Here is a 25,258-nt window from a genome sequence, read left to right as displayed (position 1 = left end):
GTATCTCTCTCTCTTTCCTTAACTTGTTGTAATTTCTGAAGAATTCAAATAGATACATCCAAGAATGTAACACCCCAAGTGAAATAATAATCAGCAGTTTTTCAACAACAGGACGCAGTGGTGTGGTCGACAGTCCTGTGCTTGCGGGTGGACTGAGTCACTGGGTCAGGAAGGAAGGAAGGAAGTGCCACTTCTGGTCACTGCATGGTGATGGAAACCAAGGAGAATGAGAGATGGAATTGCACAGAAAGTTGGAAGCTCTTATTAAGCTTATTTTCTAGATTTCCTCTCACTCCACAGTGCACGGGGTGAAGCAGTTCTGAAATCGCGACCTCTGCTTTCTTGTGGTCAGCTCAGGAGGAGATTCTAGTTAGACACACTGAGTACAATTGAGTCGCTAGCTAACAAAGAATGGACAGACGAAAATCCAATGGAACTTTCTGATGCTGACCGATTTTCTAACTCTCTTTCTTCATCCTCCCCTTGGTGCCCATGGCCAGTGGTGGCCCCGGTGCCTGGCACAGAGCAGGTCAAGGATGCTGAGTGAACCTGACGGTGTCCACACTCTCCATAAGGCCTCCGTCTCGACCAGCGTGACAGCGTCATTAGCTGGGTGTAGCACTGTTGTCTGCAGCCAAATACAGGGGTGCCTGGGTTCCTGGACTCCTCTTGTCCTGTGATTCTGGGGAGATGCATGGTCGCGTTTGTCACCTGCGGGGAGCTCCAGGATGGAAGCAAAGTTTTGCCAAGTTGTTCTGTTTGTGAACCAAATTGTTCGCAATCAGAAGCATTTGTGAACTGAGGCATTACTATAAAGTCTGATGCACCTGGCACTTTATAACATTAGCATCTTACGTTAATATCACTATGTAGCAATATTAATGTGATGTCATGCTTTCTCTCCTGTGTCCCACTCACTGTGCTGACATGACTCACTCATTCAGTCCTCCGGCGCGGTGTGAGTCCACTCCCACCTTCACTTTACAATGGACACTCATGCACAGAAACAGCAAACGAGCCCCCAGGGTCACCCGGGCAGGGGCAAGCCTCCAGTCCCAGACGTCTAACTCTGAGGTTTGTGCTCCTTCAACCGGGTTATAATGACTGGCTTCACTTTAGCAAATAAAATGATATATTTTATATTTCCCTTTCTCCTATGCTTCTACCCAGAAGTAAAATTCTCATGACCTCTGTCACTGATGCCTCCAATTTTCATAACTTTCACAATCACATGCCGTCTGACCTCACCATACCACAGTGCTGACCCCACTTTGGGTGCTCTTTTCTTCTTTTTCACTTGAAAACTGCAAACATTATCTTAGCTGATACATTCGTGCTTTCTCTTCTGTGGACTTCAAAATGTGTCGCTCTTCTGCCTAACACAAAACTCACACACTTTTTACGGAAAGCTTTATGTCCCTGTAGCCCTTACAAGACTTTCAAGATGCTCAGCAGAAAAGCTCAATAGTTTATATGATAGAAACTACAGGGCACAGGTCTCATCATAAATCCCAGTGATGAAAAATAGTATTAATCAACAAAATAAATGTATGTGTGCATGTATGTATTATTCTACTGACCATTAACACACACACACACTATGTATACTTCTACTGTAAATATATACTAATAATATACATTAATTATATAATATATAATTATAATTAATAATTATAATATATAATTAACTAATTATATAATAATATATACTAATATACTAATAATATATACTAATATATATCTAATATATACTTCTAATGTAAATTTGTAAATTTTACAGAGCAGAATCTCAGGCCAGATGGACGACTGACCTCCAGTTTGAAGGGGTGTGACTTCTCACCTGATCTTCAAATTTAAAAGTGCAATCTCCACTTCTTATTTGACTAGCTATGTCTTTCTGCACAATGAGTGTGCAAATGTTCCACCACTCTGGTGACAGCCTTGCACACTCAAACACAGATGGCATTAAATTAACTGCAAGGTAGACAATCCACTTGAACTCTGCTCCATGGGGTTTACTGCAAGAGTCATTTTGTGAGCTATAATTAAGTCTCCAACTGTGCACAGTTACCCAGGGAGACAGCACTGAGCTCAGAGCAATGCAGGTCACAGGAGAGTTGTGTCCTGTGAGTCTGTCACTGATTGCCGTCCTCTTCCTCCACATGACTCAGGAAAGGTCACACACTAAATGAAATGCCCACCTCTGCCCTGCTGGCCCACTGACGCAGTCAGGAGTGGTGGACCACTTCCAGGATTGGGTGTTCTATACCCAGTGCCCTAACAACTGATTTTAAAAGGAAATCATTGGCCACTGAGGAAGTTCAGGAGGGCTCTGGAGGAAGCTTGAGCTGCAGACACCAGTGCCTCAGACACTAGTGTCCCAAGCCTGTGTCAGAATGTTCAGCCTTTCATTTTGTTTCCAAGAGTCTACATGGAGGAGTCCAAGTTAATGAAATTCTCTATTGATTTGACAAGCTAGAAGTACGGAGCCAATAAATTATATAAAAGCAGTGCATTACATAATCATCCCAAACTAAATTCAGCAATAAAAATTTCAATAGTTAGTTCCCATCAAAAAGTACAGCTAAGAACAGAGTTTAACATGAAGAAATCAGTCAAAAATATACCCATATATTGAAGACATGCTACTTAAAAAAGTAACTTTAATTTGAACAAGAAAATGGGAACCAAAACTTCTGTTCCATGATGAAATGCTTTATGAGAGTTTATCTTTGGAGGGCAAGTACATGTACACTCAGGGTTGTTTTCAGCCCAAATTCAAGAACTATTGAAAAAACTCAGATGTTTTACTTGTGAGTCTCATTTTAAGGACATCCTGATTCTGCTTAGGATAGAAAGGCAGGTGTGATCTGTAAAATTTGAGTGTTCTATCTCTACTTGCAGTGAAGGTGTAAGGCATTTAAACTTCAACACACAGAATCATGCTGGTTACCACAATTTACTGAATATCTGTACATGTACCATATAAATGTACATATTTATACATTCACATGCATGTATAAATAAATATGTGTAGTACACACATGTGTGTGGAGAGTGGCTACATGTTAGTATTAATGAGTATTATAAACGTACTTATTCTTGCAAAGAAAATCATAATAGCCTCAGAGAGTGAAACATTGTTTATGTTCGTGATACTGGTATGCTGCTACTGTTCTATTTTTTTATTGGTTTGTTTCTCATTTACTACTCTCTTTAAAATTAAAAAAAAAGAACAGACAAAACAGGCTTTGAAAAATCCCTCCAGTCAACTCCTTTGTTAATCAATGACTAAATAATGAGCTTAGTTTCCTAAACCCATTTTGGGGAAGTTGGACTGCAACACCCAGCACATTCTCGATGCCAGTCCTTGAAGGCTGAGAACGTGGCACCAAAGTTCTTGAGTGAAACCATAAATCCTGGCAGCTGCAATGAAGGCTCTGAACACAGTAATAAAGTATTTATTGATGCTCAAAGTAAATGCATGTTTCTGTTTTTCCCATCAAAATCTTATGGATCTGGGGCAGAAAATCATACATAACAACAGAGAAACTGGCTCAGAAATAGATAGCATGATGACTGTATAAAAAGTTAGAAATTTTAACCAGTGAAGGAATAATCAGTTGCAAAAGTCATTACCCAAACCAGGTACAGAATAAATGATATGCAGGTAACTGTGTCACTGTCTGAGAAAGGACGCACTGACAGAAGACCATACTTACACTGCAACAAATTCACTGTAAATATGAAACCAGTATTTAAATGGATGAATGAGACCATCTGAGTTGTATAAGAGCAGCTCACTCTTATCAGAAACTAGGTCTGTTCTCATCAAGATTTTACAAAAATTCTGTTTGCAGTATATGCAATTAAAAATGAGCGTCACATTATTATACAACTAATTTTCAATAAAATTGAACAAGATCAAAGAAAAATGGGTAAGCTGTGAAAACAAGATATTTTTAAATAATAAAAATGAGTAACTCATTTTAAGGACATCCTGACGCAGATTAGGATAGAAAGGTAGGTGTGATCTGTGAAATTTGAACCTTCTATCTCTACTTGCAGTGAAGGCATAATGTGTTTCCAGTTCAACCCACAGACTCATGCAGGTTATCACAGACTTTCAACAGGTTATGAACTGGGAAAACCCCCTGCTTTCTGATCTTCTCACCACTTCTGTCAAACTCCTGGGCGAGGCAGGAAAAAGGTCAATTTGCCAGCAGCTCCAGGTGGGAACCAAAGAGGTGTGCCACCCAGGCTGGAGCCTGGCCCAGACGGGAGGAGGAAGGCAGCCAAACACCTGCCTTGTCGGCCACAGTGGGGAACACGGGCTGTGCACGTGGTTTGGGAGAAACAGTGGCAACTGCATCCTTGTCTGGAGCAGATGGACAACCAGGCTCAGCTTTTCTGAGCCTCGGTCAACCCAGAGCGCCCCAGTGCCCGCCCTTCCTCTGAGCATGCAGCGGTGCTGCTCTTACAGTAAATGGCTGCAGCATCTGGCACTGGCAGTGACCTGTCTGAGCATAGTCACGGCAACCCAAGCAAGGGGGTGTGTGTGGTCCCGGCAAAAGACTGATCAAAGGCACCGGCAAGGGGAGTCTACATACATGATAATTAACCCAAATTACGTCAAGTCTTACAGGGAATGTTGTTAGAGGAGAAGAAGGTCTGCGTCTGTGGCAGAGAGTGTGGAGATGATGGAGCTAGAAGCTATGTGAAAGAATGGGGCATGAAAATTGCCAGTATTCTTAAGACAGAACAGAACACAACAAATATATTATTAATAGATGTAAGGTTTTGTTCCCTCCAAATTCTTCATATAAGTGATCTCTGCTAACTGACCCACAAAAAAATTTCTGACTAGTCTATTTGTAATTGCAAACTTCTAAAATTGTAAAAGAGTCCTTATAATTCAATTTGGCCAAAAATATATTTGAATGTACTCTGATTTTATAAACAGATTTGTTTGTTTGTCTGTCTAATCTATAAAAGTAGTTTTTATTTGAGCTCAACAATTTTTTCTTTTTGCAGTTTTGGATTTTTGAGACATTCGTCTGATATGCTTCCACCAAAGTTGTCGGCTGGTCAAAGTGATGTCAAGATTGGTTTTTTAAATGTAATGCTTTTTATTGTTTATGTACTGTGACTTGAGAGTCTCTTATTGGTCAAAAAATAATGTGGTAAGTGTTATCATTTGCTTCTCATAAGTCATCAAAACTAGTTAAAATAATTAAACAGAGATCTTTCAGGGTGGAGGAAGCTACTGGACAGGACTCCAGTTGATGAACAAGACAGCAGCTGCTTAAAACTGTTATCCAGTTCTTATGCATTCATGGGAGGCCCCAGTGATCTCCATGGCCTTATGGAGACACCCCACAATTTTGTTCAAAGTATATTATTGTGATATGTTTACATTGGTCATCATCAAAAGGTTAAGTTTTCTAGAAATAAGACAATAAGGTGTTCTGACTTAAAGATGCTCTGGTACAGAACCAAATTAAGAAACAAAAGTTTTCATATGGGTATGATAATTGATTATTGCTAATCTCATGGTGTATTAAATATATTCATGCCTTCCAGATATACAAGGTCTTCTAAAATGTCAAACTGAGATTGTTTATGGTGATAAACATTTTCTTTCAGATTCAGACATCTGCTTTTCTTTTGTGCTTCGGATATTTGTGATAGTAAGCCAACGTGAGGTTATCAGTCAATAATAATACATTTAACAAACACTTATGTGATATGTATACTATGTATGTGTAACTACACCTAGCCTATTAAAAGACAACAAATTAGATGAGAGCTTCTTATGTACTAGACAATGTAATGATGTAACCTTCTCTTCTGTTTGTTCAAAACTAAAGTTTAGAGGCCAAAATTAGAATGATAGATGGGATAAGAGGACAGCCAATATTTTGGTCCAAGCCCTCTGATTCCCCACTATGAATGTGTTCATTGTGTACTGCAAGTGTACTAATAAAAACAAAAACAAATTAAATTAAAAAGAAAGGTAAGACTGTTTTATTTCTGAAAGATGCCCTGGCTGGAAGTAGACATATGATTGGGGGAATATGTATGGTCTGGTGGAAAGAACTTGGATTGTGGAGTCTGAGAGACGTGAGTTCAAATCCCACCTTAGATGCTTTGTCACTTACTTCCTTGGGTGATATCATCTTTGGCCACTTGTGCCTATGAACCTTAAAGAGCTGGCCATGGTTAAGCATCCACTTTAATAACCTCTCCGATCCATGCATCTGTCTCATTCCCTTTGCATGCTTTGAATATTGTGCGTTAGTACAGAATACTTCTCTATGTCTGTCTTACAGGTCTGACTTTAAGATCAGGGGCTCAATCATGTAATTGCAGAGACAGGTCATTTTTCCTGGTCTCCACTGCCTACAGAAATGCTAGCAAAGCATAAATAAACCATAGACAGAGGCAGGAACGCCAGCCTACAGGAGGGGCCAAGAACCCTCTGTAAAATAACCAGCTCCTTGGGAACTGCTCTTCCTTCGGCAGGGGCAGCTGTAAGTGGTGGTGTGGTTGGACCAGCTGAACTGCATCTTTGAGAGAACTCAGGCCTCTAAGCTCCAGTTCAGGCTTCTCTCTGCGATGTATAAGATCAGTGTATTGATAACGCAGCTCCTGGAGAGCTTCTGGCTTTCAGGCAGGAAATGAAGCCTGCAGGGCAGAGGATGTGCCTGGCTGTATGGGGAGGATGAAAACCAAGACAGCTTTCCTGGGAAAAGTGATTTAAAAGGTCAAGCAAAGTAAGGGGAAAAACAGCAGCTCTCTGAAACCAGTCAAATGCTTCTGGCCTGCTATTCACAGGAGCAGAGCATACTCTGTTTAATCTGCATGCTAATTACAATCACAGGGTCTCGGGAGGGGCAGGGTCCCAGCCCTGCCTGTCTCAGATCCTGGGGCGTCTGGAGCAGGGGCCTCACAAATCCTCTTCCAGCCCTGATGAGCAGAAACAACCCCGAGATGAGGCTCTGGATGGCATCTTCTACATTGTGTTTTAACCCTCTCAGTTCTGAGAGCTAAATATCAAAATGCCCCTATTCCATGGCAGAAGAGAGGCTGGGGGAGGAGGGAGACCCCTGACTGCGAGGGTCCCGGCCAGCCAGCACAGATGTCCTTTGACCTCACATACGCGCACAAGACTAGCTTCTAAAAGGCTGCTGCCAAAATGTCAAAACAGAAACAAAACTGGTTCTGACACTAAACAAAGAATTTTTAAGACACACATATTTTAAAATACATATCCTGAGAAGGCCTAGATTCATTGATTTTTGTGAGATTCGAACATCTGGCTGTGGTGACGAGAGTTCTACTCATGCTTAAGGGGCCAGTGGGGCGACTGCAGCAGCGGCCGGCGGGAGCACAATGCCCCCTGACCGCACTCTGACTCCGGAAGGGAGAATGCCGAGCTCTGGGTAGCTTCCCAAACGTGCTTTAGACACTGTTTTAAAAATCGAAGGTCCTAAGGCCTCAGATCAGGTATAAACTGTACTTGCTCTTCTGTAAGAAGGAAGGGAAGGCTGTCCAAACCATGATAAAATATTTTGTAAGTCAAGCATGGTTGAAATATTAAATATGTCAACGCAGGCTTTAAAGAGACATTTATTTATTTATGCACTGATTCTTCGGTGTTCCAGTCCTTTACTTTCAAATGAAGATGAAGTAGCCATGACGACCTTTGAGTTAGTGAAAACCTTGAAACATTTCCACATTTACATCAGTTAATAAATTCTTAATTATCTCCAAATGTCTGCACCAATTTGTAGCAGCTCTTGACCACACCTGACCTCTTGGTAGACAGCTCAGATGTTATTTGTCGGATAGTGAAGCTGTCTGGCTGAAATTTATTGTCGCAGATACTAGTTTTTTTTGTTTATTTGTTTCTGTTGTGCTTTGCTTTTTGAGGTAGAGTCTTGCGACATAGCCCAGGCTGGCCTTGAACTCACTGCAGTGCTCCTGCCCCAGCCTCCTGAGTGCTGGGATTACAGTGGTGTGCCACCAACCAGACCAGATACTGGTTTTCAAAGCCTTACATTCATGTTCTTGGAATTGGCTCTTATCAAATTAAGAGAGCCAAACACCTGGAGAAAAACAAAGCTGTACCCAGCACCCTGAGCTAATTTAAACCACCGCGACCTTTCTGCAAAAGGAGGAGCTCGGTCTCCTCCAAGGGTCTGGCTTGGTGGCTACCCTGGCCCACAGTCCCAGGAGCACAGCAGCCTGGCCCCCTTGGTCCTCACAATCCTTATCCAGCACGGGAGCAGACGCTCCCACCTCACAACCAACAGAAGGGGGTCACCCCAGATCTCTTTCCCATCCCCCTCATGGCACCACCAGGGGCTCAGACACCACCGCCTGACTACTCTCATTACCTGTATCCCTGCCCGATCCTCCTTCCCACAGTCTGCGGTGGGTTTATAATGGCTCAGCATACGGGCTCCTAAGTGCCGTGACCTAGGCAGGATCCATTTCTTTCACCCACTGCAGGTCCACCCTCCTAAGCGCAAGGAGGAGAGCTTTTCTTTTGATCTTGAGTAGATTCACATCAAGCCGGGGAGTGGCTCAGGTGAAGCACTCGCCTGCCACGTGCAGGGCCCTGGGCTCAGCAGGCAGGCTTTCCAATAGGGCAAAAAATGCTAAGTAGACTCGTGTCTGCCATGGGACAGGAAGCAAAGGCCTCCTGAAGGTCAGCTGAGTCTTCCAGGACCTGGACCTGCCTCCCTGTTCCTTCGTCTTCATCAGGAGGAGCCCTGCCGTTGCAGTGCCAACCTCCCATCACCCGAGCACTGAGCCTGCCCTGTCCTCTGCTCAGGGTCGCCCTGCTGTCCCTGTGCCCGGCCACACTGCATCCGCAGGGCCGTGTGCGGCTCCTTCCACCAGGCTCCACCTGTCAAAGCTGGGCTGTTTCGCATCTCACACTGCAGCACCTACCTGCGGGATGAGTTGGACTGCAATGAAAGGAGGCCCATTTTCCTGAACAGGAGCGCAAGGGCTAAACCAGCAGCCGCAGCCCCAGTCTACAGATATAAGCCCATGGTTCTCAACACTTTGCCCTGCAGCAGGGCAGATGAAAACAAACACGGCCAGGAATTATACAGAGTCTCCCCTCTCCGGGAAGCAGCTCCCACGTTGAGTGCGGATGGCGTGACTGAAAGCCTCAGGCTCCAGAGGCAAATGCCGCCGGACGATCCTCATTTCCCGGGTTCACAGCAGCGCAGACACCACCCGCAGACGAGCTGATCCCAAGAGGCTTCCTGGCTGCTGAGGTGGGGTCAGCGGGGTGCCGGACAGTCCTGCAGCCTGTCCTCAGCGACTTCGAGCATTCTGGACAGGCCTCCCGCCCCCGACTTCACAGCCGCAGTCACGAGCCCTCAGCCCTTCGGCATCCCACGGTGATGATCCCTCCGCGTGTACGAACTCTCTTCCGACACGGATATCAGGGTTTTTTAAAGACTGCACACATTTTCAACTATCATAAAACTGAAATAAAAAGCTGTCTAATTGTGGCGTGGATTTCCACGATAAATTAAGTAGAAAAACAAGATACGAATCATCAGGTAGAGCTTAGATTTCCCTTGACATTCGCATTTTTAACACCGGAGAAAAGTAGCAGTAAGTACATTTTAAGCAGAATGCCTTCATTAGATGTTTTCAAACTTTGCCTGTTTTTGAACTTTTAGTATTTAATTGTTTTAAACCGGTGTGGAATGCACATACCGATGGGGTGTGACATCTCGATCCATGTGTAAGACGTGCAGTTAGCCAGGCCACTGGCACATGCACACCACACACTGCAGCCCTCTCCTTGCGGGCCACTCTGAGCTGCTACCCTGACCCGAGGTTATGGTTAAGTGCCACGCCCAGAGCACGCGCAGGTCCTCCTGTGGGCTTCCTTCTATCTCCGTCCTCTCTCCACCCTCCCTGCCCTGCCTGCTTGTAACTCCTGAGCGGTTTCCTTTGAGCAGGTTGCATGAGATAGTTGCATGAAAAGAGGTCCGTTGCCACACCAAGAAGGCGGCTGCTAAATCTGCACGGCCTAGTGTGTGTGTGTTCTCTAGGTCCCTGTAACTCAGGACGCTTGTCCTCGGGAAGGAGCCCAGAGCCCCTGGGAGGAAACGAGCCTACTGCACTGACTCACACAAGCACCAGCACATCTGACCTGCCCTAGAGCCCCCTGGCACAAGACGGGCAAGGCTAGGGCAGAAAGCCACCCACCAGGCCTATGCCTCCCTCCATGAGGAAGCTGACTGTCCCCCTGGGAAAGGCCTGCACCCTGGGAACAGCGCGGGAAGCAGCCCGGCAGCTCCAACACATCAGCACCCCTTCCCTGCCCATTGCAAAATTACACTCATGCCCACAGTTCATGTCAGCTTAGTGACACTCCCCAGGCAGACGCAAAGGCCTCTGGGTTATAAGTCAGGAATGCATGCTGTATAATTTTGCTTTGCTTAGAATTTGTAGAATTCTTTCTCAGCAGTCTTTACCTATCCAAATAATAGTTTTCACTACTTATTTTTAAGATTTAATTTTATTTTTAGATGCCAAATTGTTTAATTGTGCTATATAATTAAAATGATCAAAACCCTACTTTATACTACTTCCTTGCTTTATTTTAAACATTACAGCCTCATAAAGGATGAGGTCATTTTTATACTGTGTTAGTTAATATGTCACTGTACACAAATCGTAACTAAGAGAAGACTAAAACAAAATCAAAGCCGAACAACCAAAACCTCTTCTACAGTGAAAGAATTTTGGCATCGGACACACAGGCTACTTCCAGCACTGCTGTCCTCTGGATTTTGTTTGAAGTGGAATTTCTTTTGGCAAGAAACCATTGACTTAAACAGGAGCAGGAGGGCAGAGGGCTGGCTCCTGAGCAATGTTTTCCTGGTTTAATAAGTCACGTGATGGTGCCGCCCCTGTTTAAAAGCACACCCTAGGTAGAACTGGCTTATTTTTAGGGTCCCTCCGTGACGGAAAGGTCAACATTTGCGAAGGAAAAAGGACATCACACTGGCTCCCTGGTGCGAGCAAGGCTCTCAGTGGGAATGGGCACTTTGGGAGACCCGCCAGAGGTCGGGTGCCCTGTGTGCCCCAGGTCCTGTAACTCCAGGCAGGGCAGCTCCGGGAGCAGGAAAGTGAGCTCCTGCCCTCCTTCTCCTCACCAGGTTTCTGGAAAGCCAGCTCCAGAGTGGCTTGCAGGGAGACAGACCCACACGCCCTGCCAGTGTCCCCGGTTCCCCCCACAAACGCCTGACTGGGGCTGTTTGGGGCTCTGCTCCGAGTACATCCCACCTGGACTCTGACTGACGCAGCCTCCAGGGCCTGGGTTCAGAGACTTCTGCGTCCGGGCCCTGCTCTGACCCCTTGGAGTCTAGGCTGCATGCCACAGAGTCAAAGAACATCCAGAACCAGTGGAAAGTGTGCCATCTTCTAAAACAAAAAGCGAAGTGTCCGCTTAGAAGAGTTTGCCCACTCCCACTGAGACAGCTGTGTGGGCTGTCATGATGTTCACCTTGATCAGGAGGAAATTTGGGGGTGAAATGTGCACAGCACAAGCCAAGCCTCTGCTGAGGTCCTGACGGCCTCAGACACCGGCGAGCATGGCCAGTGCCTACTTCTACGCGGAGCAGGCTAGGAAACGAACGCCCAGACAGGAGGGAAGACAGCCGACACGAAGCCCCTCTCAGGAGGCAGACTGACTTCCCAAAGCTAATGTGCAGACGGGACTCGGGTCACTTCATGACTCCGTCAGCTGAAATTAGAACTCTCCAATTGGTTTCTACGCATTTGACAGATGAACAGGCCTAGAATGTTGACATTGCTAGTGAGCCCTAGATTTAAATGAGCAAAGAGAAAATCAAATATAAACCTTAAGGCTAAAAGAAGGACTATTTAAACCAGCAGCGGCAAACCACCCGGGCTGTTCGTTATCACCGAAAGCTCTGAAAGGTTTGCCATCCCTGGTTAAAGCTAAGATAAGGAGAGAGAGCTGTTCGGTAGTAGATTATTTTAACCATTGCAATGATCAAGAGGGATCATTTCTAATTGGACGGCACAGGTTTTGCTTTCCCATGACCTGCAGTGAGCATAAGAAGGGACCTGCTGGACGTCCCTTCTCTGAATTCAGGCTCCAGCTCTAAGTCAGCCGACCTCAATGTCAGCAGGCTCTACTCGTGGGTGAAAAGCCTTAAAGTACGGTGCCAAGCCCACACGCAGTTTCTCCTTACCTGCCCTCCACAGTCACCCAGTTTTGACTGCGGTCAAGGCAAGAACGGGACCACGGTCAGGGCAGGGGGGTACACGTGTCTTACCCTGGCAGATGGGCACGAGGGAGTCCCACTGGTACATGCCCATGGCGCTCCGGCTGCAGGTGGCATTGCTGTGGCCCACCATGCGGTACCCAGGCTTGCAGAAGTACCGCACTTTACTCCCGACTGTCCCTGCTGTCCTATTAACAACTCCGCCGTTCTTCAAAGTGGAGGTCAGGCTGCAGTACGGAGCTGCGGGCACAAAACACACACATAGGAAGTCACAAAAAAAGCAGGGCTATTGCCTGGGGGAGAGCGGCACAAATGAAATCTGCAGTTATGAAAACGTAGGAAGTGAGCTGGGTATGGTAGTCCACACCTGCAATCCCAGTACCCTGGGAGGCTGACACAGGAAGGTGGCAAGTTGCATCCTAGCCTGTGCAACCCAGTGATTTAATGAGACCCTGCCTTAAACATCAAAATCGTAGTGTGAATGGCTGGAGATGTAGCTCAGGGCAAAGGCTCTGGGATTTGATCTCCAGTACCGCACACACACATACACACACACGAGATTAGCATCAATACATAAACTTATCCTACAAACAAGAGCCCAGAATCCACTCTTCCCCTGAAACGCAGGTGGCTGCGGCTGGATTTACCGAGAGGACATGGTTCTGACCACTGTGTCCCGGTGAGGCGTAGCCCCTGCATAGCTTCCTGCCAGGTCATCATTTAAGCAAGCTCCGCAGCCACCAGAAACAAAAATACTTTCTACACTAAAAAGTATTATTAAGGAAGAAAATAGAACATAATGCTTTGGCATGCAAGGCCAGTGACTTTCTCCACATTGCTAGGTGGGCTTTAGGAATGGCACCTGGGGTCTGGGGATTTAGCTCAGCACCACAGTGCCTGCCTGGTAAGCGAGAGGTCATGACTTCAATTCCTGGTCCCAGAAAAAAAAAAAAAAAAAAAAGGAATAGCACCTGACGCAGATACTCAGCTTTTTTTCTAAGATACGGCATTAGAGTGACATCTTTGATGATGCTATGGTTTGTCTCTGGATGTCCCTCCAAAGTCTCATGCAGTTATGGGGGCGGGCTTACTGGAGGCAGCTAAATCTAGACTTTGTGATTGGTTTATTGTCTAATGCTGGGATTGGGAGTATGAGTGCTACACTTGCCCCAGGGCAGGTAGTCTGCACATAATATAAGGGAGAAAAAGAGGCTTGCTCTTTTCCTTTTTCCTCTTGCTGCTTTTGCTGTCTGCCACCATGAACTATTGCTCTTCTGCCATGTGCCACTCTGCCTGGGAGCCAGCTGATTATGGACTGAAACCTCTACAAACTGTGAGCTAAATAATCCTTTTCTTCCTTAATTTTGGGTGTCAGATACTTTGCCCCAGCAATGATAGAAAAATAACCAAGGCAGAGGAAAAGCCATGACTTCAGATCAATAAAGACCTTACCGTAGCACTTCTCCTTTGAAGGGAGGGTTTTCTAAGTTGGAGACAAGCATCTGGTAAAATAACCATCTTTGCCACGCTGTAATATTTTGGTAGCTGAAAGGCTTTGCCACTTATTTACACGGGTAGAGAAAGAATCTTACTTTAGGATTACTGGGCTGGTGCATTACAGTTTAAAACCTCACAAATACCCTCAAGTCAATGAGAACAGGATTTTAAAATTTAAAGGCTGGAAGCTCCCATTCTTCTGAAGCAGAGGTTCCCAGCCTCAGCCTACTCCAGCTGCTCTGAGGAGCCCTCTGTCTCTTCCCTAAAGCAAGTCTGGGATGCTCTCTGTGTTTCCTGCCTCAGCTCTGCCCAGGAGCAAGCCTGGGCTGGCCAGGGCCCTGCTGTGTTCGGTGAGCATTGTCCCCCTGGGAGACGCTCTCTGGGTGGCCTCGGAGCTCCGTCCACACTGTTTTTCCTGGAAACCCATGCCTGGCTTAGAGGTTCTTCGCTTCCTTGCTCCATTGCCGGTCCACTTTCTCTTTCCCGGCGCTGAGGCTCCAGTGCTCTCTGCAGACCTGGAGGGCCGCTCACGGCCCTTCACCCACACGGCAGGGCTTGCTAAGTTGCCAGCCACCGTGACTCAGGCAGCTGTTCGTTGTCTCTCCCTCGACATCCAGTTGTGATGAGCAGCCACACTGTGCATGTGTGGGAGGCGGACGCAGGCTGGGGTGCAGCGTGGAGCCGTGGAGCCCTATGGACAGGAGCTCCCCAGCCCAAAGCTTGACACTTTAGGGCACTTCACTGAGTCCCTGCGGAGAGGCCCTGGGTGACCTCAGAACAGAGACCAGACAGTCACTGGGCTTTAAGTGAAAATCTGCACTTGCATTCATGCATAATACACGTACATAATCATCAGCCTGTATGACGTCTCCAAGGGCAAAAATGAGCAATTTTGTAGCCACGGACTCTTGATATGGCTGAGTGAGAATCTTCCTGCGCGACGCACGACGATGTCCTGTGAGAAGCAGAGGCTCCAAGGCGCAAGCCCGTCAGCAGGCTGCGAAGTGATGGGCCTCAGAGGAACAGGGTGGGTCGTGTTCACTTGACTGCTTCACACACTGCAAATAAACTCGGTTTGAAAAGTCTGGGTACCCGTCCATTTCTCAGAACAAGGGTTTCGAGAGGTGCAAGTGCAATTCCCGTTCTGACGCTCTGGTGGCACAGGTGCGATGGCCTCAGCGCACTCTTCCCGTAGTGGGGAGGCTGCCGTTCATGCCCCTTCCTCACCTGGGGCCCTCCACAGCCACCTGGACGACTCCAGCCAGTGAGAGTCGCAGCCTTGTCCGCAAACCAGGGGACCCGCTTCCTGCTCTGGGGCTGCTCCTCTCCCCAAAGCCCAGACGCAGCAGCAGAGGGACAAACCGCCCTCTCTGCAGACCCACCCACTTCCTGTCCACAGGGCAGTGCCCTCAGCAGTGCCGCCCAAATGTGATCACGAGGACCGCAGATACAGACCTGGAAGTGTGTGGGGTTTTGTTGCTGGTATTTTTTGTTTGTGTGTTTTATTTGTTGTTTGTTAATTAAAATACCCCAAGGAATTAGAAGACTCTCCCTATTGCATGGAAGGGTGATGTAAAGATCACTGTGGATCAGACTGGATTGAAGCTTGTGCACAGGATCTAACATATCACAAATGCATTGGCTGATTTATATCATTTGTTGAGTAACTAATGATTGATAAAGTATAAATAACTATTGAAAGAATGATTAACGCATACAGAGAAAGAACAAAAAATCCACATTGTGATAAGGAAAGGCTTAAAAAACACTTGTCATGCATATGTTTATATTGCATATGTGTGTAGTTAAACACGGTATGTATGCATATGTAAAGTAATGCACATACTATTAATAGTCAGATTTTTATCACTGACATTTTAATAGTAATATAATAATCTCCTGTTTGTTCTCATAATATCCAAAGCTACTTTAATATTAGTTACATTTTGTCTTTTGAGGGCTCTCTTTTTTGTCTACAGTATGCAATTCAGTGGCTTATCATTTAACAATAGATATTAAATATTAACGGGTGGACCTGTGCTGTTTAGAGATATCGCCTAGTACTTTCCTATCACGCTACTTCTCCTGGGTCTAGGAGTTCACAGCCAGTAGTCAGATTTAAATCACAATCTCTAAATGATTTTGTGGGATGCAGCCCGCCAAGGGTGGTCTTCCCAGGCTCACCTGCGTAGCGGATCTTGAAGCCTTTCTTGTTGGTCGCATGGTCGGTGGACCAGCGGAGGAAGAGCTGGTTGCTCTGGCTGGTGAAATTCGACTGCTCAGTGTGGTTCCCACTCAAGACCACGAGCAGAGGACTCTGCCCAGAAGAACCTGCAGGAAAGAGAGGAGCACAAAAGCTCAGATTTGAGCCCGTGCTGCCAAAGCGCGGACGCTGGGGGTAGCTTTGGTGGAACCTGGCTCTACGAAGATGATGCCCAACTATTTACCTCCAAAGAGGGTGAAGGGTTCAAAGCAGTCACACCCACAGGTATACCCTTGATAAAATAGAACACCCAGAAAAATGTCAGGTGCATAGGCTATGAGGGACACAGCACTTAAATGAATTCTGCCATAAACAGCTGCATTTGAACAATTACAAGTGACTTCTATATCACTAGCATTTATAATACAATGTGGATACAAGAGGTGGGAAGCTGTCTGGGGGTATCAGTGGAGATGTAAGTGATGACAAGCTCCTTGGGGAGCAACTTACCCATATCTAATAAAATCAAAAATTAAAACTGTAATTATATTTCTTTAAACTCTACTGCATGTGTAGAAGTGTTCTGGATAAAGCAAAACATGCATTCCAGCATAATTTCTCATGGTAAAGTTTGGAGCCCAGCTAATAGTTGGGAGTTATATGAAAGTATTGGAAATATCATTAAAAGAAAGTAAGTTATTAGAGAATCTCAAATTAAAATATGTAAATGAAATATACTTTTCATTAATTATATGTATTGTCAGCGTAGATAATTCTGAGCATGGCATACTGTCATCTTAAAAATATCCATTTGCAGATAAATACAGCAATGGTATAAAAGCTCAAAACTACCCAGCACACCCAGTGTGCGTGCGGTCAGATGACAGATGGGTGGATAGACAGACGTGGACACGTCAAGCGAGAGATAGGAGTAAAGTAGGAAAATAAGACAGAACCGGACCACAGACACCTGGACTAGACCAGGAACATCCTGCAGGAGCCAGACAGGGCCTGAGCCCCGTGGAGTCTCTGTGTGAACCTGTGCTCTGCTGCTTTATGAAAGAAAGCCTAAGTAAATTTGAAAATGAAAAAAAAAAAAAAAAAACAAAAACAAAATCCACTGTCTACAAATATATATATATTTTTTACTTTCCTGTTTCTTTGTAATTTTTCAAGGAGGTTTTGAGAAGTGAAGCTAAGATGAAGTATACAGTTAATCAGCGCAAGTGCAGCCTGGTGTGAGCTCGCACCGCACAGGAGAAGCTGCCTTGTTGAAGACAGAAGCTGCTGTCACTCTCCTAGTTCTCCTAGGGACGCAGCACTGCCTCCTGGTCTCAATGGCTGTCCTGCATTTCGTAGTACACTCCCTGGAATCACAGTCCAGAAGGGCAGACCTGCCCGGCTCTTCCTAATACAAGGGTCATCAGGGCCAGCAACACCTATCTTTGAAGGTTGCACGTAGAACTCTCATTTGTGCAAAGATGCTGAGAAATCACAACTTCATTTACTGTGTAACTGCAGGGATTTTCCCAGAGACACTGCCAAAGGCTCAGCTCAGCTCAGTCACCTGTCCGTGCGCCTGCAGAAGTGTGTGGGCTCTGCACAGAGGTAACCAGGATGAAAGGAGCTCCCAGCACCAGTGTCCTTGAGGAAGGGAGGTGAGGCCCAGGACCCCCAGCAGGCAGGCAGGCAGCACACAGGGAGAGAGGTGTCCTGAGCCCAGGAGAGGCCTCTGGAGAAACTAGCTCCAAGGCACCCGGCTCTCGGACACCCAGTCTCCAGACTGTGAGACCATCATTTCCTGTGGCGTGAGCCTCTACGGCACTCTGTGAAGGCCGCGCTGTGCACATGCAGAAAACCAGCTCGGGAATAAAGGCGATCGGCGGACAGCCCGCTTCTCCCTGACACCCTGCTGAGGACGACTGCACCCGAAACTGAACAAAGCAGGTGTGCGCCCTGCGTGTGGCTTGCTGTTGCCTAAAGAGATAGTGCATACGTTAAAATAAATGCCACCAGGAAATTACTTAACCTGAACTTACAGTGTTGTACAGTGTCAGCTTAGTCACTGGCTTCAAGAGTGAAGCTTCAGGTATTGCTAATCCTACGTCAAATCCCTCATTACTTTCCATCTGTGTTGCTTGTCTAAAACACAAGGTGCTTTCTAGGACTCTCCTTTGAAAGGCAACACTCTACGCTGGGGAGACCCAGGCAGCGGAAGAAAGGAGGGGGCCCTGTACCCCCTCTGACTCTCTTCTCAGCTGAGTTCAGTGATGATTAAAGTCCTACTCTGAGAAAGTGCAGGATACCCACCCTGAACCATAGAGAATAACATCCTCCTGGGCTAACAACATTTGAAATCAATACATTCAGTGTGTTTTCTGGTCCACTCGTGGGCTATAAAGGAGCCCAAGACTTATCAAACAGGAGATAAATATGACATTTACTGCAACAAAAATGCCGTTGCTTGAAAACATTATTCATATAAAACTTTGACCTTTCATTTTATAGAAAAATCCGTGAGAGCAGAACAGCACAGCTCATACACCCTTGATAATTTCGGCAGCGAGTGGTACAGTGTTGTCTTTGCAGTCTATTGTGCTGTTGCTTATGATGGGCACAGGCTATCCATTTTGCAGAGGTCAGAGTGTAAGAAATCTGTGCATAAGTTATTGATAAGAACTTTGCTTCTGAAATTAAGAGGCATAAAATATTGTTCGCTATATTTCATGTATACATTTAAACTAAGTATGTATATATATTTAATTATAGTTGGCATGCACAGTGACACACATCTATACACACACAAGTACACACACGGACACACACAGCCTGTGAGATGGGCTGTTTCCTTTTGTGTATTTCTTGTAACATTTACTGGGCCACAGGACTGCAGCTGTTGCACTTGTTTGTCTACGTTACAAGCCCATTTCTTGGACTTGGCTAGTGAATTATTTTTCTTCATGTCAAAGAGGGAGGGAAAAGTCTTCAAGTATGCATATCCATTCAGGCATACATTTAACACTCATGCAAGCATACACACTCTCTAGTCTGCTATTTCTATGTATAAAAATGAGAGTTTAACTTCCAATTTGTAGCTAATTTTCAGGAATGCATACTTGGATTCATGCGGGTATAGCCCTGTAAGCCATTTGGCTGCTATGACCCATCAAGCCAGTAAAACACACACAAACACACACAGAATCAATCAGATGATTATGACTCATCTGAACTCAATGACAGGTCTGTCAAAACACAAGAAAACAGTGTTATTATGTTCAGCCGTAATTGTACCCTGGGCCAGACGATGCTTCTATACAAAGACAAATGTTAACGTCGGTTCCATTTCAAATTGACAGTTCAACCATATACACTATTATATTAAAATGTCCATTATAGTAGCATAAAAATCGTAAGACTAGCATCAAAAACAGTGCTAGCATCTTTTTAGTTAACTGTATTTAGTTATTTTTGAAAATGTAAGTTAAGGATGTGTATAGAACTTACAGGCTACAAGACTTTGTGAATCGTTATTTTCACACATTTTGAGTAAAATCACCACGTAGAGTGATTGAAATATTTCTGAAATTCTTAGTTTTCCTAAAGTGCCTTGTGGATCAATACAACACTATAGTTTGTAAAGAAAGGAAGGGCTGCTTGAGGCACCTGCTTTGAATCCCACATTAAAGAATTAAAGAGTTCTTACAATTCAGGACAGGCAGAGTGCCTTTAGACATTCGGTTTGAAAATGTGTAGCCTTAACTTTAGTATGATGTTGTTTTAAGACCACTTGATCTCTGAGAATGCATAAATCCTAGCGTAATTAAACGTTCGTCTTGTTTTGTTTTCTCTAGAGTAGATGGGATTTCACTGGAAAATATAACCACATCCTCCTGTTACTAAGTATTAGAATGGTGTTTTTATGAATAGTTTATAGGTCATTGCTGTACAGAAATTGAAAAAACTTACCGTCAAATACTTCCAGTGAATCAAACTGCTTTTCACTTTGAAAGGTGTCCACAAAGATGGTAATGTTATAGTTCGGTTCCACTTTAATACTCCAAGAGCATGTCTGGGAGTTAAAATAGTTGCCGGGATACCCCGGACTGAGGATTACTCCCGAGGATTCTGTCCGTATTTCATTCGCCGGGCACTGTGCTGGAGAGAGAAGTCCCGGGAGAGGTTAGCGTCCCCAGGGTGTGTGCAGCTTCAGCAGCATACTTTCTACCCTTGCATGTGCAACGCCACGAGAAGAAAGGGCCGTTCTCCGAGCTGTGACCAAATGGGACACAGGATGCAAACAGTGGGAACAACGCTGAACAGTAACGATGACCTGCACCTTCCGGCAGCAGTTGCGTGTGCTCAGCTGCCGTTCCATGCACCTTCATTTGGGGCAGGTGGCCTGTGGCTTTCATATTAGAATCCCAACTTTTCCCAAAGCAACCACAAAGTAAGAACCTCTCCTCTGCCATACACTCATATAACAAGAATAAGGGGCAATTTCATGAAAAGAAAATCTAATGTGAGTCTTTTACATGCTCTGCAATAGTACAGGAATGAAGCAGTCTGGCTTCCATCCACCTCAGACCATATACGCTCAGAATCTGTGGCAGGAACGGCAATTTCTAAGGGATGGATTTACTGCATGCAAACCATGAAGTTATTATCTATATGTCCACACACCTTTCTCCTGCTTCGTGTTTTTTCAGCTACTTCCAGGTTAATTAAAATAAAAGTAATCTGCATAAATATGACTGTGCAAAAGAAAGATACCAAAAATGAGGACTGTATTAGTAGTTTCTGCATTGCTGTTTTATGCTTCTAAAATATTTTGCTTATAGAGCTATTAAGGAAAAAGCCTTTCCATCACTGGGTAACGGCTCACAAATAGAAATATATTAAAACAATTTACAATGTCTAGAAGATCCAATAATCAGGTTTCATTGAGGACACTGAGCTTGTGTGGAAAGGAACACATTCAGTTAGTTACTCCTTTTAGTTAGGTAAATACTATTGTTTTTACATATATTTTAAAGAAAAGATGCTTCTCAAACAGATTACCAGGACTCATGGAATATGAAATGTGTTGTTTAAGTACGTGTATATAACAAAAGATTATCTTTCTCCTATTTTCTTCCATTTATCTTGGTATACTAGTTGAGATGTACCTGAAAATTTAGAAACTTTTAGACATGAAGCCACCAATGATGAAACATATGATAGATTATTTTAAATAAGTGCGTATTTTAGGTCAGATTTGAAAAATACTTACAGTGATGAATTAATGACAATAACAAATACCATCAAACATAATTCTAACAGAACTCAGTCCGAAACAGCTCAGCAGTAAGTGAGAAAACTCAGTGACGGCGGTGAACCTTCTGTGTGGTACTTCATGTCCTTTCCAAGTAGACCTGGTGCTATTTAAGGAAGAGCACAGTGCATATATGGGAGCAGTGCCCTGCACACCATTGTGGGTGGGGTGTGGGTTTTGGAAGCTGCACAGATTTGCTTGCTCTTTGCAATGACAGCCAGAGCTTTCCTTGTCTCTGCTAGGAGTAGAGGCCATGATAGCGACCCCTCGGGGTCATAAGGAGAGACCCAGTTTGTACAAGTGCTTTTCTATAGCAAGGCATGGATGAGCAGGTTAGAGAGAGAAGAAAGGTCAGCATTAAGGTGCTACTGAGTATCCTTTGTCCTGTAGTATTTCAGAAATTTGCAGCCCTCTCTGCCCTGTGTACTTCTCACTGTGGCTGTAGTGAGGAGATCACTCTGGAACCTCAGGCCATCTGGAAATAGCACACTTTCCAGTGAGCTGCTGAAATCCACCTGTAAAACAGTGAGCACACCCCAGAGCCAGAAAGCAGTTCTGAGATTCTAAGTCAGAAGTAGCTCATGAGCAGAGCCAGACTCATTTCCTCCATTCTTAAAACGCTCCTTTTGTGTTTTAGAGAAGACAAAATTCTGCTTGTATCATATCTTTAATGACACTTAACACACTGTTTCCCAGTATACATGTTTTGAAATCACACTGGGGGGGGTTTCCCCACATGCATCAGTGTTTTGTCTTTTTTGTGTCCCTGACCTGTTGCCGGCCCTGCCCCTTCCAGTTCCTCCCTCTACAGGTTACCAGGAGCAGCACTACAAGGATCGGGAGATTCCAGGCATGCATTTGCTCCCCACTGAACCGCCCACTTCCCCGTGGCAATTCCACGTGAGGCACCAGTGCCTCCACCGGAGCCCCTGGAGGATGCCATGGGACACATCCATGCAGGATCCTGTCAGGGACACTCAGGACAGGAGCTTGTCTCTGAGACACACACTGAGCCTGTGGCCAGGAGCCCCTGAGCACAGCAATTCCTTTAGCTTATTTTGAAGAAAAATCAAATTTGATGCTTAAAACTATGAAGTGCATTATTGAAAGCGCTTTGCAGCTTCTCAGCGAAAGTAATAAAAGATTAGGATTAGTTACACAGGTTGAGAAACAGAAGTTTCAGTTTCTAGTCATTAAGATTAGTTCTTAGAAGCACCTGGTTTGTCAGCAAGCTGAAGGTGAAGGTACTCTTTAAAGAGGCAGGATCTGCCACATGGGCCCTGCGGCGCTGGCTGCTGTCACAAGGCAGCAGGATGAGGCTCCTGCCAGCTCCTTCAGGTGCCCCCTCTGCTGCCTTCCAGAGGAGTGGCTAGGGCCAGGTGCCAGGGATGCTCTGCAGTGTGTACTGGAAATGACATCCCAGCTTTGTTTAAATGAATATTTTGGAAACTGTTGACGGGTCCCCCGGTTCACAGGATGCTATCATGCGGCATGGTGCCCTTTCCTACCCTGACTCTGCATTAGCTTTCCTTCCCGGGGAGCTCTTCCCAAAGACGAGCTAAGAGCAAGCTGTGGGGAGCCACCTGCTCTCCCGAAGACACCACATGGCCTTGTCGATCCAAACCTTGGCTACTACCTCTCCTCCCCCTCTGAATCCTCCTTCCTGAGCCCTGGAAAGACACAGCTGTGGCATCCCACAGGCACCCTTGTCTACATCTAGGTAAGCTCCACACAAGGTGACTCCCATCTGCACACCACAGAACTGTCAGCAACCCTGCCCTGCTCCTCCACATCTACCGCAGTGTTCAGAGCAGAGCTTGCAAGAGCATGTCCTGACGTTTGAAGAAGCAGATAAAGAGGTTCTGCAATCTTTCATCAGGAACTTACTGGGGGATTATCCTCCACTTGAACCCAGTCAGATCAATCAAATGATGGGAAGTACTTAAAATAAGATTATAGTTAGAAAGTACTTTAAGAAAGATTGTAATTAAGCCTTTAAGTGACTAAAGATCACTAAAAGGTGAGGTCTGGCTCCTATTTCCTGTTTGTTGTTGTTGGTGGTGATGGTGGTGGTGATGGTGATGGTGGTGGTGATAAAGATGCTACTGCTGCTGATGATGGTGATGATGGTGGTGATGGTGGTGATAGTGATGTTGATGTTGGTGGTGATGGTGATGATGGTGGTGATGATGGTGATGATGGTGATGATGGTGGTGGTGATGGTGATGGTGGTGATGATGGTGATGATGATGCTGGTGATGGTGATGCTGACAATGTTGGTGGTGATGGTGATGATGGTGGTGATGATGGTGTTGATAACTGTGGTGATGGTGGTGGTGGTGATGATGGTGATGGTGTTGGTGATGATGCTGAATGTTGATGGTGATGGTGATGGTAGTGATAGTGACAGTGATGATGGTTGTGATGGTGGTGATAGTGCTGAAAGCTGGACCCAAGGCATCACATTGAGTGGCATCCTCAAACTCTTTCTTAAATTTTTTATTTGAGACAAGGTCTTGCAAAATCACTAAATTGCTGAGGCTGGGCTTGACCTTGAGATCTTGCCTCAGCCTCCCAGAGTGCTAGCATTACCAGTGTGGACCATGATGCTTGCTTTTTCTGTTTTTAAGCAATGAGTTGTTCGAAGAGAAGAGCTAGGACCAGTCTGTTCCTTCAAATGAATGTGCTCTGGCAGTGAAAGGCAAGGGATGGGCACCGGGCTGTGGGGAGCAGCAAGGCTGAGGTGGAGAGATGGGGAGCTCTGGCCTGAGCAGAGGGGGTGCCACAGAGACTTCCGAGGATGTGTGGAGCCCAAGGAACTTAGCGACTGAGGCTCACTTTGGGGTGACTGTCTCTATCCCTGGATAAGCATGAATTAAGCCCTGTTTAAACAAAGCCAGGTTGCTGTGACCAGGACAGTGTAACAAGTGTGCAGTGCACTTTCAGGACAGATTACTAAACACATGCGTGCACCTTCACAGCACAGCTAAGACTGCCTTTGCTGAGAGTCCTCTGTTCTGAGAAACACCAGAGCCTTCTTGTTTTAAACATAACTTTAAAATGTGGAGAGTCCCTCTCTTGAGAAGCAAGTCCAAAGCGGCTCCTTGCTGCTGTGCTGTGGGGTTTGGCTGCATTGATGTTTCCCAAGGCAGGGGCTCTGAGCTCCTGACTGATGACCGGCGGGCCAGGAGGGACAGCACCTCAGTGACCCCATGCTCTTGCCTTCAGGGAACCTTACAGAGCACTCGCTGCTCTTCCACTGCAGCTTTTCCCTCACCCGCAGCTCTGCGTGGGCAGTTTTACTCAGGGTTCCCTTTCTGGGAAATACTTAAAGTTATCACAGATACTCAGTCATTGTTGATTCCATACCACATGTCCCTTTCCACCTCAGTCAGCAAGAACCCTTCCCTCTGACTGGGATGTAGGCCACTCTCAGGGCTCAGACACACCTCACTTGGGCTCCAGGCCCTCGCCAACCAAGGCAACCCGGGGCCCTCCATTGTAGGGGGCAATGAATCTTAGCATATTATTTTAGATAAAATAGTTTAGGTAAAAGCCTACATGGTGCCTTGGGAAGCCTCCTGGGACAGTGTAAGAGCTAATTCCCCACATCAACACTGCCCAGGAATGTCTCCCCAAGACAAGGGGGCACCTAGGCCTAGGTGACCCTCCGTGACCCTGCCTGGGCAGTTCCATCTCCTGACCCTAGGTAAACACTGTAACCCTAAAGGAATGCATAGGTTGTAAAAAAGGAGACAAATGGAATACAATGAGGAAAACATCTATCATGATTAGACATGTGACCTGCAACTGACCTGGGGTCCAACAGGCTGAGAGAAACACCGTATGCCCACCGGGGTCAGTGAATGTAACATCCCAACCTGTTGCCAATGGAAACCAAAATGTATATAAGGTGGAACAAAGTTGGCCATTGGCCTGCTTCCAGATTGG

The 25,258-nt window shown here is 45.6% G+C and overlaps 1 protein-coding gene across 1 annotated transcript in view; it reads right to left on the bottom strand.

Annotated features, from left to right (window-relative positions):
* Window positions 1-25,258, bottom strand: part of Csmd1 (CUB and Sushi multiple domains 1) — a 1,292,092-nt gene that overhangs the window by 89,861 nt on the left and 1,176,973 nt on the right. Inside the window, exons 47-49 of the mRNA XM_005373917.1 lie at window positions 19,963-20,151; window positions 15,978-16,124; window positions 12,348-12,536 (exon numbers count right to left, since the gene is read on the bottom strand). Of these exons, the coding sequence (XP_005373974.1) occupies window positions 12,348-12,536; window positions 15,978-16,124; window positions 19,963-20,151 (525 nt within the window). The remainder of the gene's footprint in view (window positions 1-12,347; window positions 12,537-15,977; window positions 16,125-19,962; window positions 20,152-25,258) is intronic.

This window comes from Chinchilla lanigera, unplaced genomic scaffold (genome assembly GCF_000276665.1).
Source record: "Chinchilla lanigera isolate Chin_1 unplaced genomic scaffold, ChiLan1.0 scaffold00002, whole genome shotgun sequence".
Lineage (NCBI taxonomy): Eukaryota > Metazoa > Chordata > Mammalia > Rodentia > Chinchillidae > Chinchilla > Chinchilla lanigera.
The sequence above is the reverse complement of the archived record's forward strand: the minus strand, read 5'-3'. Positions and strand labels throughout refer to the sequence as shown.